A 15,823-nucleotide genomic window follows, 5' to 3' on the forward strand; every position below is an offset into this window, starting at 1 on the left:
GGTATGAGGCTTAGGAATAGAACGGGTATTATTCTGCCAGAGAGAGACTTTTAATGTCTCATTTATCTAAGTTCACATCCGCCGTGGGACAACCATGAGTGACTGCAAAGAGCCCTTCCCGAGAGACAGTGCAATGGTCATCTTTCCCCACCAGAAGCTGTTCGGCATAGAGGGGCCGCTAACTGGAGTGCTACAGATGACAGTGAGGAGAGTATACGGGGACACTGGGAAGAGCTCATCTTGGTTGCTGTGGGGTCCTCCTGCATTCTCAGTGGCCTCATACCTCCAGTCCGGCAGCGTATCAGCCCTTTCAAGGGTGCGCACTTTTCACTAGGCTTGCAGGAGGTTTGGTGGCAGGAGATGTTGTGGGTGGAGCAGGAGCAGAGCCTGGAGCAGGTATTGTCTGTGTACCAGCTCTCCCCAACCTGTGGGGCGTGGGCATGCAATAGAAACTTGGAAGCTGGAGACAGACTGGGTCCTGATGACCTGGAACTCCCCATGAGGCTTGCTTCACTCAGTGATTACCTCCCTCACTGCCCTCTCTCAGCCTTTTGGCTCTGGGCTTACTCCTCAGCTCCCAGTACTGGCCTGCCTTACTCCTTCTGCCCCAAACTTGTAGAACTTGGGAGGGCAGGGCACCCCTTGTGGCCTGGCCTCTCACCGGATAGTAGGAGCCCTTTGGGTCAGTGCAGCCACATTTGCTGAAGGGCACGCAGGAAGTTCCACTCAGGACATGGCCTTTTTGGCACTCGCAGCCCTCAGCACAGGGCAATGCTGCTGGGCAGTCTGGTGGGGTGTTCAGGGTGAGGCAGGTGGCTGGGCAAGGGTTGGCACAGGGGCTGTAGCTGCTGCCAGATGGGCACTTCAGAGCTAAGAAGAAACTAGTGTTAGTGAGGGCTGAGTGATTTCCAGCTCCCTGACCTTGGGGCATCAAGAATTCCTGGGAATGTTTATCAGATGAACAGATAAACAAAAAGGGGTCAATCCAGACAATGGAGTAGGATTCAGCCTTAAAAAGAAGGAAATTCTGACACATACTACAACATGGATGAACCTTGAGTACATTATGCTAAGTGAAACAAGCCAGTCATAAAAAGACAAATACATGAGGTCCCTAGAGTAGTCAAATTCATAGAGACGAAGAAGAGAATAGTGAGTGCCTGGGGTTAGGATGGGGGGAATGAGAAGTTAGTATTTAAAGGGGACAGAGCCCGGCCAGGGGTGGCTCAGTGGTTGAGCATCGACCTAGGATCCAGGTGACTGGGGTTCGATTCCCGGTCAGGGCATATGCCCAGGTTGTGGGCTGCAACCAATCAATGACTCTCATCATTGATGTTTCCATCTCTCTCTCTCCATCTCCTTTCCTCTCTCTGAAATCAATAAAGATATATTAAAAATAAAATATTTAAAGGGGACAGAGTTTCAGTTTGGGAAGATGAAAAACATTCTGGAGATGGATGGTGGTGATGATTGCACAGCAATGTGAATGTATTAGTGCTATAGAACTGGACACTTAAAATCTTTAAAATGGGAAATTTTACATTATGCATATTTTACGACAATTAAAAAAAAAAAAAGAATTCCTGGGAAAGACAGGAAGAAAGGGAACAGAGCTAGCCTAGGTAAGAGGGGAAAGATGGAATAACCAAATGAGGGCAGAACTTTTTGGTAAGGTGAGAATCAGATGGAGGAGGATGCAGTAGAGGATGAAGGTTGGGCTTGGAGAGACTGGAAAGTAGAGAACAGAGGAGGTTCCCTGTAGGGACTGAGAACCAGGCTGTGAAGGGAACAGAATTTAGGGAAAGGAGGAGAGGACAAGGTTCCGGGGGGAGGGGGTGTCCTCCAGGCTGCAGGAGTGCTGGTCAGGTCACTCACGGCAGAAGGTGCTATTCCGCCAGGCAGGGGGATGGCCGGCCTGGGCACACAGGGATGCATAGGCCTGCAGGGAGCGGCACAGGGTCAGGGCATCACCCTTGGTCCCACATTGGCCATGCACGCAACTGGCGAAGCTGGAATGTGGGGGTACCACGCTGTGACACTGGGAGAAGGGTCCTGGAGGATGAAACCACAGGTGAGAGAGAAGAGCAGAAGCCTGGGAGGGGAGCAGAACCAGGCAGCTGCTTGGGGCAAATTTGACATCTATTTCCAACAAAGCCTGTATTTACTGAGAACCTACTTCCCGAGATGCAAAAAAAGGCTTATCCTTCAGGCTCCCAAGAAGAGGTACACTGCCTCTGTATTTCCACCTGCTTTCCTCCTGACATCCTGTCCATTTCATGTCTCACTCTTCCTCCCCCCGACCAGTCTCCCCCCTCTTTCTCCTGCCCTGGGGCCAGCAGGGAATGAGGCTTACCCAGAGGGTTGATTAAGATATTACAGTTCTTATTCCAGGTGTCTGCCACTTGATTCTCCTGGCATCTGGGAGGTTTGGCACCCCCGAAGAAGCAGCTAAATAAAAAGAATGGGAAAGGATAGGAATTTAAGGTTGGAGGAAACGTCCCAAAAACTGAAACAAAAGTGGAGAGAAAATGAGGGATGTGAATAGAACAGGAGAAGAGAACAAAGTGCTGCCCTCAAGTAGGAAGGTCAGAAGATACAGCAGGAAGGAAGGTTGGCTCTCAGTATAGACTGCCCAAAAGGTTCTCCAAAGAGACAGGTCAATAAGCACAGGAGAAGTCAGCAGGCAGGGACATGGGAGGTCCAAACAGCCTTTCATCAAACCCAGTCTGGGAGAGATTGGGGACACAGAGGACACCTGCGGCTGCCTACTGAGGCTCTTCCCCAAGTCCATCTCCCCATGCCTGGCACCCCCTATTCCCAGCTCACCTAGCTTCAGAGTATTCATTTGACTTCCAGGCAACCCCTAGTTCAATGGAGCTGCCTGCAGGCTTTCCATCTGGTTTCAGATTGTCATCTGAGCTGTTGTTGTTGTAGTTTCCTGGAGGAGGAAGCAGTTAACAGAGGCCACAGAAGTGCTCTGCAAACAGATCCAGCCCCAGGACCACCACTTTCCTTCCCCCAAGAGGCTCCTTCATTCTGCACTCCACAGGCCAAGGTTAACTTTTTCTTCACCTTGAGTTTCCCTTAACACTCACCCTCACACCCAAAGCCCTCCACCCATGAAGCGGTGGATAAGCATTTAGAACACCTAATTAAGTGTGTGTATAGGCAAGGAAGAGCCTGTTGTCCTTGCTTTGCCTGCAGGTGCCCAGGGAACTCACCGCACATCCCGCAGAGACTGCCAGAATAGGTGGATGGCACGGTCACTTTGACCAGGTGGTTCCCATCATAGCGAACTTGAAGCCCAAAATCCGTGTAGAGGAGAATAAAAGAGCCACTGGGCCTAATGCTTACCCGACCTTGTTCAGGCCACACAGGCAGGGTCACCCGGTGACCGTTCAGCTACAAAAGCGGGGAGGACATGGTAGAGAAAGGCATTTGGAACAAGGATAACAAGAGGACCACGACAGAAGCTGGAGTGGGGCAGAGGGTGTGTCTCAGGAACTGGGGCTAGGGCTGCTGTGGAAATCCCAGGGGCTCTGGAGGCCAGCCAGGCAGGTCTGCAGGCAAGGAGGGGCAGAGTAGAGGTTCTGAGGAGGCTGGTGGTGTGAGGCCCCGGGAGGTAGGCAGAGGCACGTACCACAACCTTGTGGCCTTTGATCAGCGAGATTCGGAGTTTGAAGACCTGTATGTGGACAGCTGTCACATGGGAGACCTCCAAGTTCCCACCTTGGAACTCATTGGTGGAGCTCACAACAAAGTTGTTGAACCAGCTCAGAAAGCAAGTCTGGGTGAGGGTGTAGCTGCAGGTGCCCGTGAAGTGGTGCACTGCTCCGTCGAATGTCAGGTAGTGGGGATCACCTGAGACAATGCAGGTGGCAGATTCTGGGAGAGAGGAGATGGAGTTCAGAGGTTCACTAACCCTGAGGTTTCATCCTGGTGAGTCCACATTGGAGCAGTCACCGTAACTCATCGGGTGGTGAGCTCGGCTTGGAGAGGTCAAGAACAGGGCCTACCCCAACCTCACTCTCTGGGTCCTTGGAGACACTGCTCCAGTTCTAGGCAACTGCCTTCCAGCCCCTGGATATGCTCCAGCTCTCTGGGGAGCCTGCTTTAGGGCAAGGTCATGCCCTTGCTTGAGGCTACATGGGCAGCCCCACTGCTCACCTTCTACCTGACTGCTCACCCTTGGCATGGCAGCCATAGATGCCATCCTGAAGACTACAGATCTCCAGAGGTCGGCACTCCCAGAGAGTACAGCGAATTTTGTTGTTGCCCTCACAGATACAGAGCTGTCTGCAGTCTGGCGCAAACCACTGCTGCCCTATCTGGAGGAAGAAAGGAAGGAAGAAAAAGAGGTTATTCCTGAGTCTGACTATTAGCCCACTGCTATTCAGACTATTGGCTGCTCGCTGGGGAGGCATTCCTGTCTTAGGATTAGTTGTAAAAGTCTGGCATTCACTCACTAATCCAATCATTCCATCATCTGTTTGTCCCTTCGCTATTTCAACAGGTATTTATGTCTGCATGGTGCCAGGCATTAGGAATTCAGAAATGAACTGGATGGACGATGTCCCTGCCCTAAGAGAACTCATGAGCCAGTGGGGGCAGTAAATAAGTAAATTGATAGATCACATCATGTACTCCAAGCAATATTCACCCAAAGAAGACAAACAGGGCACCCAGTGAGAGTTTCCTGCCATCAACGCAGACAGTCAGTGCTGGCTACAAGAATTTAGAAGGGTGCTTTCTGACTTTGCCTATCAAGAAGGCTTCAAGGAGGAGGCAGTATTTCAACAGGGCCTCAAAGAAGGTGAAGAATTCCAACAGACATGGTGGCTGGGTGGCTGAAGGCAGAGCAGGGTGAAAGGGGCTGAAAAGAAGGTAAAATTGAGAAGAAAGCAAAGCATAGACAGAGAGCGTTCAGTAGACCTGGAACGAGGGACAAGGGGAGGAGATCCAAGAGGATCTCAGGTGGTAGATGGCTTTGACAGACATCAGTGTCATTTCCAGGACTTGGTTGAAAGGCCAAGAAGGAAGAGAGAAGCTACACAGATGAGGGTCTGGCTCCAAACGCTGCCTCTGAGAAAACTATGAAAATAGGGGCCCAGGAGGGAGCTGAAGTCCTTCAGCAGAGAAAGGGGCCTTGGTAAGAGAGAAGGTGGTATTTGGAAAGAGTACAGAGAAGACCCAGATGCCATTAAATGACTCAGGGACATAGAAGCAGGGAAGATAGGGGAGAGAAGGAGGGGGTCTCAGGCTCTGCCAGGGAGTGTAAGCAATAACCGTTATGATTCCATCCCTGTCTGCTTGAAAAGTACTAGAGCTGAAGAAAGAAAAAAGGAAATGAGATCTAAGCCAGAATTTCCCTAATCCCAGCCCTTGCAGGCCCTGCCACACCCCCTTCTCTCTTGCTGCAGACTTCAGATCCCGGAGGAGGGCTTTCTGGCTGCATGGCTAGGAGGCCCAGCCCCAGCGGCTCACCATGATGTATCTGCCCGTGGAGTCAAGGCACCCACACTGGGATTGGGGGACGCACTGGAGACCACTGAGGATGAAGCCGGGGTTGCACTCACAGCCCTCCACGCATCGGCCTTTGCATGACATGCCAAAGAACTTGGAATGGCAGGTGTTGGGGCACGGCTTGGCACATATGGTGTATTTGCTGTTGGGTGGGCAGTCCAGAGCTGGTGGAGGGAGAAGCACAGGTGGAAAGGGCATGAAGTAGGCTGAGGACAAGAGAAAGAAGGTCCATAGGCAGTTCAGAGTCCAGAGTTCAGAAGGCCCACAGCTGGAGGCTTCTGTCCATGTTGAGAAGAAGAGAGGAACTGGGAGAAGCATGACTGAGGAGCTCAGCTTCCACCTTAAGCCTGGAGGAGAGGCCTGCAGGGAGCTACCAAGAGGCAGGTCTATGGGAGCAGACTGATCCAAGAACCTCAACAGTGCTGCTATGTAGACATGCCCAAGGTAAATGGTCAAGGTGGAAGGAGAGCTGGGGGACCACCAATGTGGCCTTGATTAAGGGCACAGCCCCACCCTTAAAGCAGGTTCCCTAGAGAGCTGGGCCATAACCAGTAGCTGTGAGGCAGTTATGGGGCAACCTCCCAGCCACAAGTGTGAAGTTTATGTGTGCATCAGGCAACCCGGGCAGGTGTACACCCATAGGCATTGCTCTGCGTAGCCTCAGGCAGCTGAGAAGGCTTTCTGAGTTTACAAGTGACTGATTTTCTCAGTGGATATTTCTGACTGCAAATTTCCCTGTCCACATGTGGAAGTGAAGGGGTTCAACCAGGTACCCCTAAGCCTGTGCTAATATTCTTAGATGCCGGCCCTCTGTTCCCATATGTGTCTGAAGGAAGCATCCCCCCACCCACCCCCGCTTCTTGGCACAACTCACAGCAGAACTGGGGTCCTCTCCAGGGCTTCACCTTGTAGCCAGCCTCCTGGCAGGCCTCAGTCAAGGCTGCCATATGGGTACACAGCATCTGCTGCAGCCCCTGGTAGTTACACATGTCAAACATGCAGTTGTTGAAGAAGAAAGAGGTCATAAGGTGAGGCAGACACGCCCTGTGGAGAGAGGCTAGGTTGGAGGGACTGAGGGGGCAGAGAGGGCAGAGCTTCCTGCCTTGGAGGACCCCAGGTGCCAAGCCCCACTCCACACCCATCCTGCCCCCTTCATACGCAAAGACTCCATGGGAGACTATGATCCGTCCACAGAACTCTGGCCCCGATAGAGTGTTCCGCAAGGTTGAGTTGCAAGATGGGGGATTTGCCTTGTTCTGGCACCTAGAAGAGACCCACCCCAAATGCCCTAAGGGCCAAGGCTTGCCTCCATTTGGCCCCTACCCCAGCAGTCTCCTGGCTCCCAGCAACCCCTAGTAGAGAACACTTGAACACCAAGCCCTAAAGGAGATAGGAAAACCTTGGCTTGACAAGCAAGACAGGGGTTTGCTCACAATTGCCTGAGGACCATTGATGGATGGTAAGGCTGAGCATGTTGGTAATGAGTTCGTGGACTTGGCTGGAACAGAAGTGGGGGTGTGCAGAAGGAGAGAGAAGAGAAAAGGGGTGATGCCAATAAGGGTGTTTGGTTCTAAAAGGGGCAAAGGAGGAGGAGGGTAGTGGCAGAAATGGAGACACCCTCACTCACTGCTTGACCATATCTTCTGCTGTCTGCCATCTGTTGCCCAGTCTCCCCTCTTCTGGTGTTTGCTTGCCATCAAACATCCGGTTACTGTTTTTACTTGTGCTACTGTCGCTGTTTTCATAGTTGCCACAGAAAGCACAAAATTTGCTAGAGTAGCTGCTGTTGGAGGGCAGGGTGAGAAGGAAGCATTAATGGAAAGAAGGGGCCTTAGTCCCCTGAGGGACCACAGCGGAGGGGGATGAGTGGGTGTGTTGGTAGAGTTCATGGACTTGGTTGGGACATAAGTGGGGGGGAGTGCAGAAGAGAGAGGAAATAAAAGGTGATGCCAGTCAGGGTGCTTGGTTCTGAAAAGGGACAAAGGAGCAAGAGGGTGGTGACAGAGATGGAGACATCCTCACTCACTCCTCGTGTACATCCTCTGCTGTCTGCCAGCTGTTGCCCAGATGCCCCTCATGTCGTGCCGGCCTGCCATCAGGCATCTGGTTGTCATTGCTGCTGTCACCATCATAGTTGCCACAGAGACCACAGAGCTTGCCATAGTAGGTGCTGCAGGGGGCAGAGTGAGGAGATGTTAATGGAAAGAAGGGGCCTTAGTTATCTGAGGAGAGTGGATGAGCGTCATCACAGCAGAGTGGATGAATGATGCAGGCAGAGAAGTAAGAGCTGCAGACTCAGATCAGGGGTTCCATGCCAGGTGTCAAGCACACAAGGATCTCACGGCCCTCACCCCCAAGCTATCTTTACAGTCTCCTTCTTTCTTTTGCTTACATCTCATCTTCCAGCCATAACAAACCTTTTTCCCCCCATTGATTCCAGAGAGAGGAAGGGAAAGGGGGAGAGAGAGAGAGAGAAACATCAATGTGAGAGAGAAATATTGATCCGTTGCCTCCTGCATGCACACACCCCGACCAGGTATCTAACACCCAACTTGGGTATGTGCCCTGATTGGGAACTGAACCTGCAACCCTTTGGTACATGGGACACCACTCGAACAAACTGGGCCGCACTGGCCAGGGCCATAATAAATGTTTTGCTGGCCCTAAGACATTTCAGTTTTTTCTTGCATTTGCTGTTCACTAGTTCTATAAAGTCTTTCTTTCCCATGTGAGCCACTCTTTCTTGAAGACTGGGATCAAGTGATCACTCTTCTGAAAGCTCCCACAGCCCATTAGTGACTCCTTCTAGCACATTCTCAAAACATTGTGAGCATACCCTGCTATTATCCAATGCCCTGAAACCATTTCCTCCTGTCTCCTCATCCAAAGGGAAGCCTGCCTGTTGAGCTAGGTGCTTCCTACCTACACTAAGAATTAGTGCCTGGAATGGAAGGGGAAGAGGGTTGCAGGGTCCTTGGAGAGGGAGGGGCAGAGTGGGGAGAAGTGGCAGCTGCCTCACCTGGGCACAATTATAAACAGCTGCTGGTCACCATCCCATCTCACCCGCAAACCAAACGCAGTCTGCAGCTCCACAAATCGCCCACTTGGAGCCAGGAAGATGCCTTCAGAAGGTATGGTTGGGAGGGTGACTTGATGACCCTCGACCTGGAAAGTGAGGCCGAGAAAAGAGACAGAGAGACAGATCCGAGGGTCAGGAAGACCCCCAGAATGCTCCCACATTCACCTCCCACAGCAATCCTAAGGACATCTTCACTTGAGTGCCCTGGAGCCCGACCCTGAGAGGGTCTGGAGGCTGCAAGAACCGGCCAGGACAAGGCTGCAGCAGCCCGAAGGTGGCCCCAGCAGAGGCGAACAAAAGCCGGACTCACCAGCGTGCGCCTGCCACTGAGCAGGGTGATGGTGGTCTCAGGCAGCGTCACGTAGACTTTGCTCAGGCAAGATGTGCCTTGCTGTCCTCGCTCCTCATTCTTCACTGCCACCCTGAAGAAGGGCTCTGGTTGGGGAGAGGAGGGAAGCGTGCCCAGGAACTCATTCAACAAGAATTTCTGAGCACCCACCGGGAGAGGCACCCATATCTGGCACTGCGGGGGTAAAGGACCGCAGAGGCGCTGGCTCTGCAGTTCAAGAGGGAAGCCCAGATCCATATGAGGATGGGGCGTGACTGTCTGCCTCTTCCAGAACAGTCTGTCACTGTGTGCCGCCAATCCATCTCCCCTCAGTGGACTGGAAGCTGTGCCACTTCTCTCATCCTTATAGTGCCACTCTGCCCGGTGAGCCTCTCAATAAAAGCTGGCCAAGGAGCCCAGCCGGGCATGGCTCAGCGGTTGAGCGTCCACCTAGGGATCGGCGTTCGATTCCCGGTCAGGACACATGCCCAGGTTGCAGGTTGCGGGCTGCAGCCGATCAATGACTCTCTCATCATTGATGTTTCTATCTCTCCCTCTCCCTTTCTCTCTGAAATCAATAAAGATATATTTAACAAAAGAAAAAAGAAACTATTAAAAAAAAAAAAAAAAAGCTGGCCAAGGAAGCAACTGATAAAGTGTCTTGGCCAAATCAAAGTTCAGTCAGCCAGAAAGAAATGTTGGGGTGGCTGCAGGGCCACAGTGAACAGTGTCTCCACACAAATTGAAATAAATCTTCAGCTTTTTATATGTTACAATTAACACATGCTATTTAATTTAGTTACTGGAAGGACACAAGAGAGATAAATTCAAGAATGGCATTGTGTTATTAACCAATGTCACTTCAATAAAGTCAATAAAAAGAAATTGCCAGAAAAAAAAAGAATGGCATTGTACATGCTAGGGTTGGAGACTGAAGTATAAGCACCATTGGTTTTGTCTGAGTGCAAAGCCTAATATCTTTTTTTTATATATATATCTTTATTGATTTCGGAGAGGGAGAGAGAGAGATAGAAACATCAATGATGAGAGGGTCATTGACCGAGCCTGCAACCAGGCATGTGCCCTGACCGGGAATCGAACCCCAATCTCCAGGATCCTAGGTCGACGTTCAACCGCTGAGCCACGCCTGGCCAGGCCAGCAAAGCCTACTATCTTTTCTCGCTCTTTTTATAATAAAAGACTCTATATCTCTTAAAAGGTATTTGTTGAAAATTGTGATTATACTTTATATTTCAACATTAGGTTTTGAAATTTTAAAGCCGTCTTTGATTTGTTGTATAAGCACTTTAATCAAATGCATGCAACTTCCCAAACTGAGGAAGGTCCTTTGACGTGAATGTGCAGAATTTTTATCATCTTATGTGCCTGGTGAACCTAAAATGCTTGAGTTTTGGTGGGTTTTTTTTGTATATGTGCTGCCAAAGTGAATACTAATTTTTCATTTTGAAATAATTTCAGACTTACAGGAATGTTGCAAAAATAGTACAAAGCGTTCCAGGACAGCCTTCACCCAGATTTTGCAAATGTTAACATTTTACCCTATTTGCTTGGTCACTTTCTCTCAATCATTCCCTCACTGCTCTGCCTACTTATTATTTATCTATCACCTATCTATCTATCTATCTATCTATCTATCTATCTATCTATCTATCTATCTATCTATCATCTATCATCTTTATCATCTATCTATCTATCTATCTATCTATCTATCTATCTATCATCTTTATCACCTATCTATCATCTATCTATCTATCTATCTATCTATCTATCTACCTACCTACCTATCTATCTATCTATCATCTATCCTCCGACACATCCTAGGTAAAAAAAAGAGAGAAAAGTGTCTACGGTGCATTTTCCCCAGTAGCCTGGTCTTGAGAAAGACCTGCTTCGAGGTAGACATGTCAACCCTTACTTTTCTTGCCCTTCCCATTTGTCCCCATACCCAACTGTTCTGTCAGACCCCCTGCCCAGGCCATAGGGGCATCTCCAGGACTCTACCTGTCGAGTTGCCACAGGATTGGGCCAAGATGTAGGTACATTTGCCCATGAAGCTAAAGTGCCTCCCATCAAAGGTGAGATAATAAGGATCTCCATAGACAGAGCATGTAGCAGTGCCTGCAGAGGGAAGAAAGGGGAAGCAGGTTCACCATGCTAGGTCCCAGAGCCACCTTACCCACCCAGTGGCACACCTCAGCTTCTCTCATCAAGTGAAGGATTAGAACCCTGATGTCACACCCACTCTGAAAGGCTGGCAGGTGGGGACAGAATTAGGGGAGGGTCTCACCATAGGGGTGACATCCATATTCTCCGTTCTTCAGCCGGCATGCTGTGTGTCTCCCGCACTGAGAGCTCTGGCACTCCATCCCACTGCCAGGCCAGCAGTAACAATGTTTTGTGCAATTGGGGCTGACCCACACTGCTCCAGCCTGGAAGCAAGGGATCAGGGGTCACAACACTATATAGCTCTTGGGTAGATCCTGTCATCCCATGCCACAGCCCCTTGTCCTCCACCGCACCTGCCCTAACCTTGCTCATACTTTGCTCTTCCCACACCCTACTAGATATTCCTGCCAACCACAGGACATTTGCACATGCTGTTCTCTCACTCTGGAATGCTCTTCCTTCTTAGGCACCAGCAGGTTCAGTTCAAGGGACACTACTTTCTCAGGAAGACTTTCCAGACCTCCTCAACTAGTCCTCCTCATAGCTCTGGGTATCTTTTCTTCCCAGGACTTACCACAATTGCACTTTTATATTTATTTTGAGGCTTATTTGATTATAAACCCCCTGTGGGGGACCATGTCTATCTTTATCCACTACCTTAGCCCCAACACATAGCACAGTTCCTGGCAGAGAGCTCTTATTCAATAAATACTTGCTGAATGAGACTGACCCAAGATCCAATATGTCCCAAAGAGTCCAACAGTATTAGAAGAGCAAGGACCATGCCCTATTCATGGTGACCTCAATGCCAGGAGGGTTCAAAGTACTCAATAAAACTTAATTGAAAAAAATTCATTGAATGCATAAGTGAATATATAATAAGTTAATACATGTCTCCCAGGGCAGGGAAGAGATGCTTGATGCTGACAGCTATAACAGATCTTTCTACCCAGGCTGCAGCTGAAGCTAATCCTAACAGTGACACAGGGACTGGTGAAGGGAGGTAGGGTAGGTAGGAAGTAGACCCCTAAGAGACAAGTAGGAACTCTGACAACCAAAAGGAAGAACACCTGAAGCTGTGAAGAGGCACTGCACACTAATAAATAGCTGAAAAGCACTGTTAATTACTAGACTGCATGTGATAGTTATCAGAAACTGCTAATAATAATAATTAACACTTATTAAGTAATTAGTCTGTGTCAGGATCTAATTTCTTCTCACAACCATCTTATGAAATAGAAAATCTTATTGTGCATATTTTATAGATATGAAAACAGATTTTAGGAGGTAAAGAACCTTGCCCAAGGTCATCCAGCAAAGTGCTAGAGCCAGGATTCAAGCTCAGATTAGCCACATCAGCCACATGTCCACTGAGCTCTTGAAATGTGGCTGGTCTAAATCAGATATGCTGTAGCGTAAAATATACACTGGGTTTTGTAAACTATTAGTATGAAAAAAAGGAATGTAAACAATCATTAACAACTATTGATTACATGTTGAAATGAGAAGATTTGGGATTGAGCAGATATTGGTATTAGTTTAACCTGTTTCCTTTTATTTTTTAAAATGTGTCTATTAGGAAATGTAAAATGATGTATGGCTTGAATGTTATCCATTTTGGACAGTGCTGGCCCAGAGCCTGTTCCCCTTCAGCGCCTCTGCTCTTGACAAATGTCCCCCCAGGGGGTCATCAATGAGGGGAGACAAGAACAGTAACTCCTCTTTTTTGACCTATCTTATCGGGATTTGCAAATTACTTTGGAAGATTCTGGAATACCATATTTTGCCCTGAACATGCCGAAAGCTCTACTCAATGTCCAGGGCTCTCTATATATACAGGGACCTCGGACTTTCCTCAGGTTTGAGATGAGGGCCCTGCATTACCTGGTTGGTCTAGTCTCTAATGCATCAAGGCTGCCGGTATGGAACAGAGAAGTACAGAAATATCAAGACTGTTAGGAGCACTTAGCACAGGACCACGGGATAATGGAATTGTCTGCATAGCCTAGCATCATGTCTGGTCAAAGTGGGTGCTTAACAAACAGACAAGACAATCAAAACCACAACCTGAATGAATGACTCCATCATTCTGTAAGCACTGCTTGAGAGCTGACCCTTTGGGACTGTGTCGTGGATCCAAATTCATCTCACCAGGGAAGGAGATGGAACCAGAACCCCAGGTGTTCCTCTTGCAATCTCCCTCAGGGGGCCTGGGCATCCCAGTGGTCTTACCTTATAGTAATTATTGTTGTAGAAACAGTAACAGGAAGAGGCATTAACACATTTGGAGTCACTAAACAAAAAGCCAGAATTGCAGACACAGCCGGGCTTGCAGACGAGCTCGCAGTTGGGCTTGGGGTTCCGGCAGGATGCCAGGCAGGCGCACGGTTCATAGTGGGCATTTGGGGGGCAGTTTTCTAAAGGGAAAACAGCCTCCATCAAGCCTCCACTCTACGGCGTCCCTCAGGGAGACTTCCTGTCTCTCGGCTACCCCCACACTCAAGTTCTTCTCTAAGAAGTAGGTCTATATTATTCAGCCATAAAAAGGAATGGAGTCCTGATACACACTACAACATGGATGAACCTTGAAAACATTATGCTCAGTGAAAGAAGCCAGTTACATATTATATGATTCCATTTGTATGTAATGTCTAGAACAGGTAAGTCCATAGAGATAGAAAGTAGATTAGTGGTTGCCAGGGATTGGGGGGTTGAGGGAAATGGGGAGTGACTGCTAATGGGCATGGAGTTTCTTTTGAGAGTGATGAAAATATTCTGGAATTAGAGAGTGATGATGTTTGCACAATCTTGTGAATATACTAAAACCACTGAATTGTACACTTTAAAAGGATGAGTATTATGGTATGTGAATTGTATCTCAATTGAAAAATAAGAAGAGCCCAGCCAGGTATGGCTCAGAGGTTGAGCATCAACCTAGGATCCAGGGATCGAGGTTCGATTCCCAGTTAGGACACATGCCCGGGTTGTGGGCTCAGCCCCAGTCGGGGGCGTGCAGGAGGCAGCTGATCAATGACTCTCTCATCACTGATGTTTCTCTCTCTCTCTTTCCCTCTCCCTTCCTCTCTCTAAAATCTATAAAGATATTTTTTAAAAATACTACATTAAAAAATAAGAAGAAATCCTGGTGCTTGGTTCCAAATACCCCCACCCACCTGTGCCCTGCTGTCCCTCTCGCTCAGGGCGGTCGGTCCTCATTGTTCCCTCTAAGTTCACCATGTCTGGACCATCCTCCTCTACGGCTGCAGTTTCCTACCAGAAGCATCCCTTTCCCTACCTCTCTCCTAGTCATTGCTTCTTACTTTCAGCTCTTTATCCAATGATCACATACCTGGAATAGGTCTAGGGGTTGCAGTGGTGGCCTGGGTCACAGTGGTTGTGGAGGTAGTTGTAGTAGTAACAGGCATCTCCAAGACTGTAGGTCCAGTGGGTTCAAGTGTGGTAGGAGTTGTGGGCCTTCGAGTGGGGACAGTGGATGTTTCAGTGGGGACTCTGAGTTTTTCAGTGGGGACTCTGAGTTTTTCAGTGGGGACTCTGGGCTTTTTAGTGGGGACTCTGGGCTTTTCAGTGGAGACAGTGGTTTTTTTAGTGAGGACTCTGGGTTTTCCAATGGGGACTCTGAGTTTTTCAGTGGGGACTCTGGGTTTTTTAGTGGGGACAGTGGTTTTTTCAGTGGGGACAGTGGTTTTTTCAGTGGGGACTCTGAGTTTTTTAGTGGGGACTCTGAGTTTTTCAGTGGGGACTCTGGGTTTCTCAGTGGAGACCGTGGTTTTTTCAGTGGAGACTCTGGGTTTTTCAGTGGAGGCAGTGGTTTTTTCAGTGGGGACTCTGAGTTTTTTAGTGGAGACTCTGAGTTTTTCAATGTGGACTTTGGGTTTTTCAGTGGAGATAGTGGGTTTTTTAGTAGGTACTCTGGGTTTTTCAGTGGGGACAGTGGTTTTTTTGGTAGGGAGAGGGGTCTCAGAAGGGCCAGCAGGGGGAACTGGATATTTGGAAGGAAGCCTTGTTAGCACAGGTCCTGCAAAGAAAAGAAAAAAATCCCTGGAGTTTAGTGAAAACCATAGCACTAGCCTCCTCACTCACATCTAATTGGAGTGGGTGGGATCGAAGGGGTGACCCATTCATACTCCTCCTCCTACTCCCAGCCCCACCTTCACGCACTTAGTAAACACTCAACAACCACTGCTCCTAATATATGTCAGATATTGTGCCAGATATAGAAAACACAAAATGAATGGGGTAGTGGTCCTCCGGTCAGGATCACTGATCCTTGGGTAAGGTGTTTTGGATCCCACCACAGAAACTCTTGGTTTCAAAGTCACATCACTCAAGTAAGCAACCTGACAAAAGCCAGGAAGGTAGAGGTGGGCAGAATGCAGAAAACAAAGCTGTCTGAAAACTCGGTCACAGAGCAGACTTCTTTTTAACCAGTACATACAGAGAAGCCCAAGAGATGGTCATCCCAGAGCATGGTCCCATTTCTGAGATTTTGGGTTTTGTCTTACCTTGACAGGCCCCAGGGTTAATCAAGATGAAACCCACAGCAACAATAAAGGCAGTGCTGGTACCCCTGATGGCCTCAAGTATCAGCTAAAGGTAACGAGGGAGAATGAAGGAAAAGAAATGAAAGTGAAACCCTGGCACCTCAGTGACTCTGCCAGGCACAGAGTCTATCCTCTGCCATAAGG

At 48.9% G+C, this 15,823-nt stretch overlaps 1 protein-coding gene across 1 annotated transcript in view; it reads right to left on the bottom strand.

Moving 5' to 3' along the window:
* ZAN (zonadhesin) overlaps positions 1–15,823 on the bottom strand; it is a gene marked incomplete at its 5' end in the record, with an annotated part of 37,185 nt that overhangs the window by 14,690 nt on the left and 6,672 nt on the right. Inside the window, 19 exon segments of the mRNA XM_081131729.1 lie at positions 284–425; positions 662–870; positions 1,876–2,052; positions 2,354–2,448; positions 2,827–2,938; positions 3,222–3,402; positions 3,641–3,885; positions 4,187–4,328; positions 5,485–5,687; positions 6,398–6,567; positions 6,682–6,786; positions 7,550–7,693; positions 8,543–8,688; positions 8,913–9,037; positions 10,953–11,069; positions 11,239–11,380; positions 13,350–13,534; positions 14,467–14,550; positions 15,641–15,725. Coding sequence (XP_080987855.1) covers positions 284–425; positions 662–870; positions 1,876–2,052; positions 2,354–2,448; positions 2,827–2,938; positions 3,222–3,402; positions 3,641–3,885; positions 4,187–4,328; positions 5,485–5,687; positions 6,398–6,567; positions 6,682–6,786; positions 7,550–7,693; positions 8,543–8,688; positions 8,913–9,037; positions 10,953–11,069; positions 11,239–11,380; positions 13,350–13,534; positions 14,467–14,550; positions 15,641–15,725 — 2,809 coding nt within the window.

This window comes from Miniopterus schreibersii (assembly GCF_964146895.1).
Source record: "Miniopterus schreibersii genome assembly, chromosome: 3".
Lineage (NCBI taxonomy): Eukaryota > Metazoa > Chordata > Mammalia > Chiroptera > Miniopteridae > Miniopterus > Miniopterus schreibersii.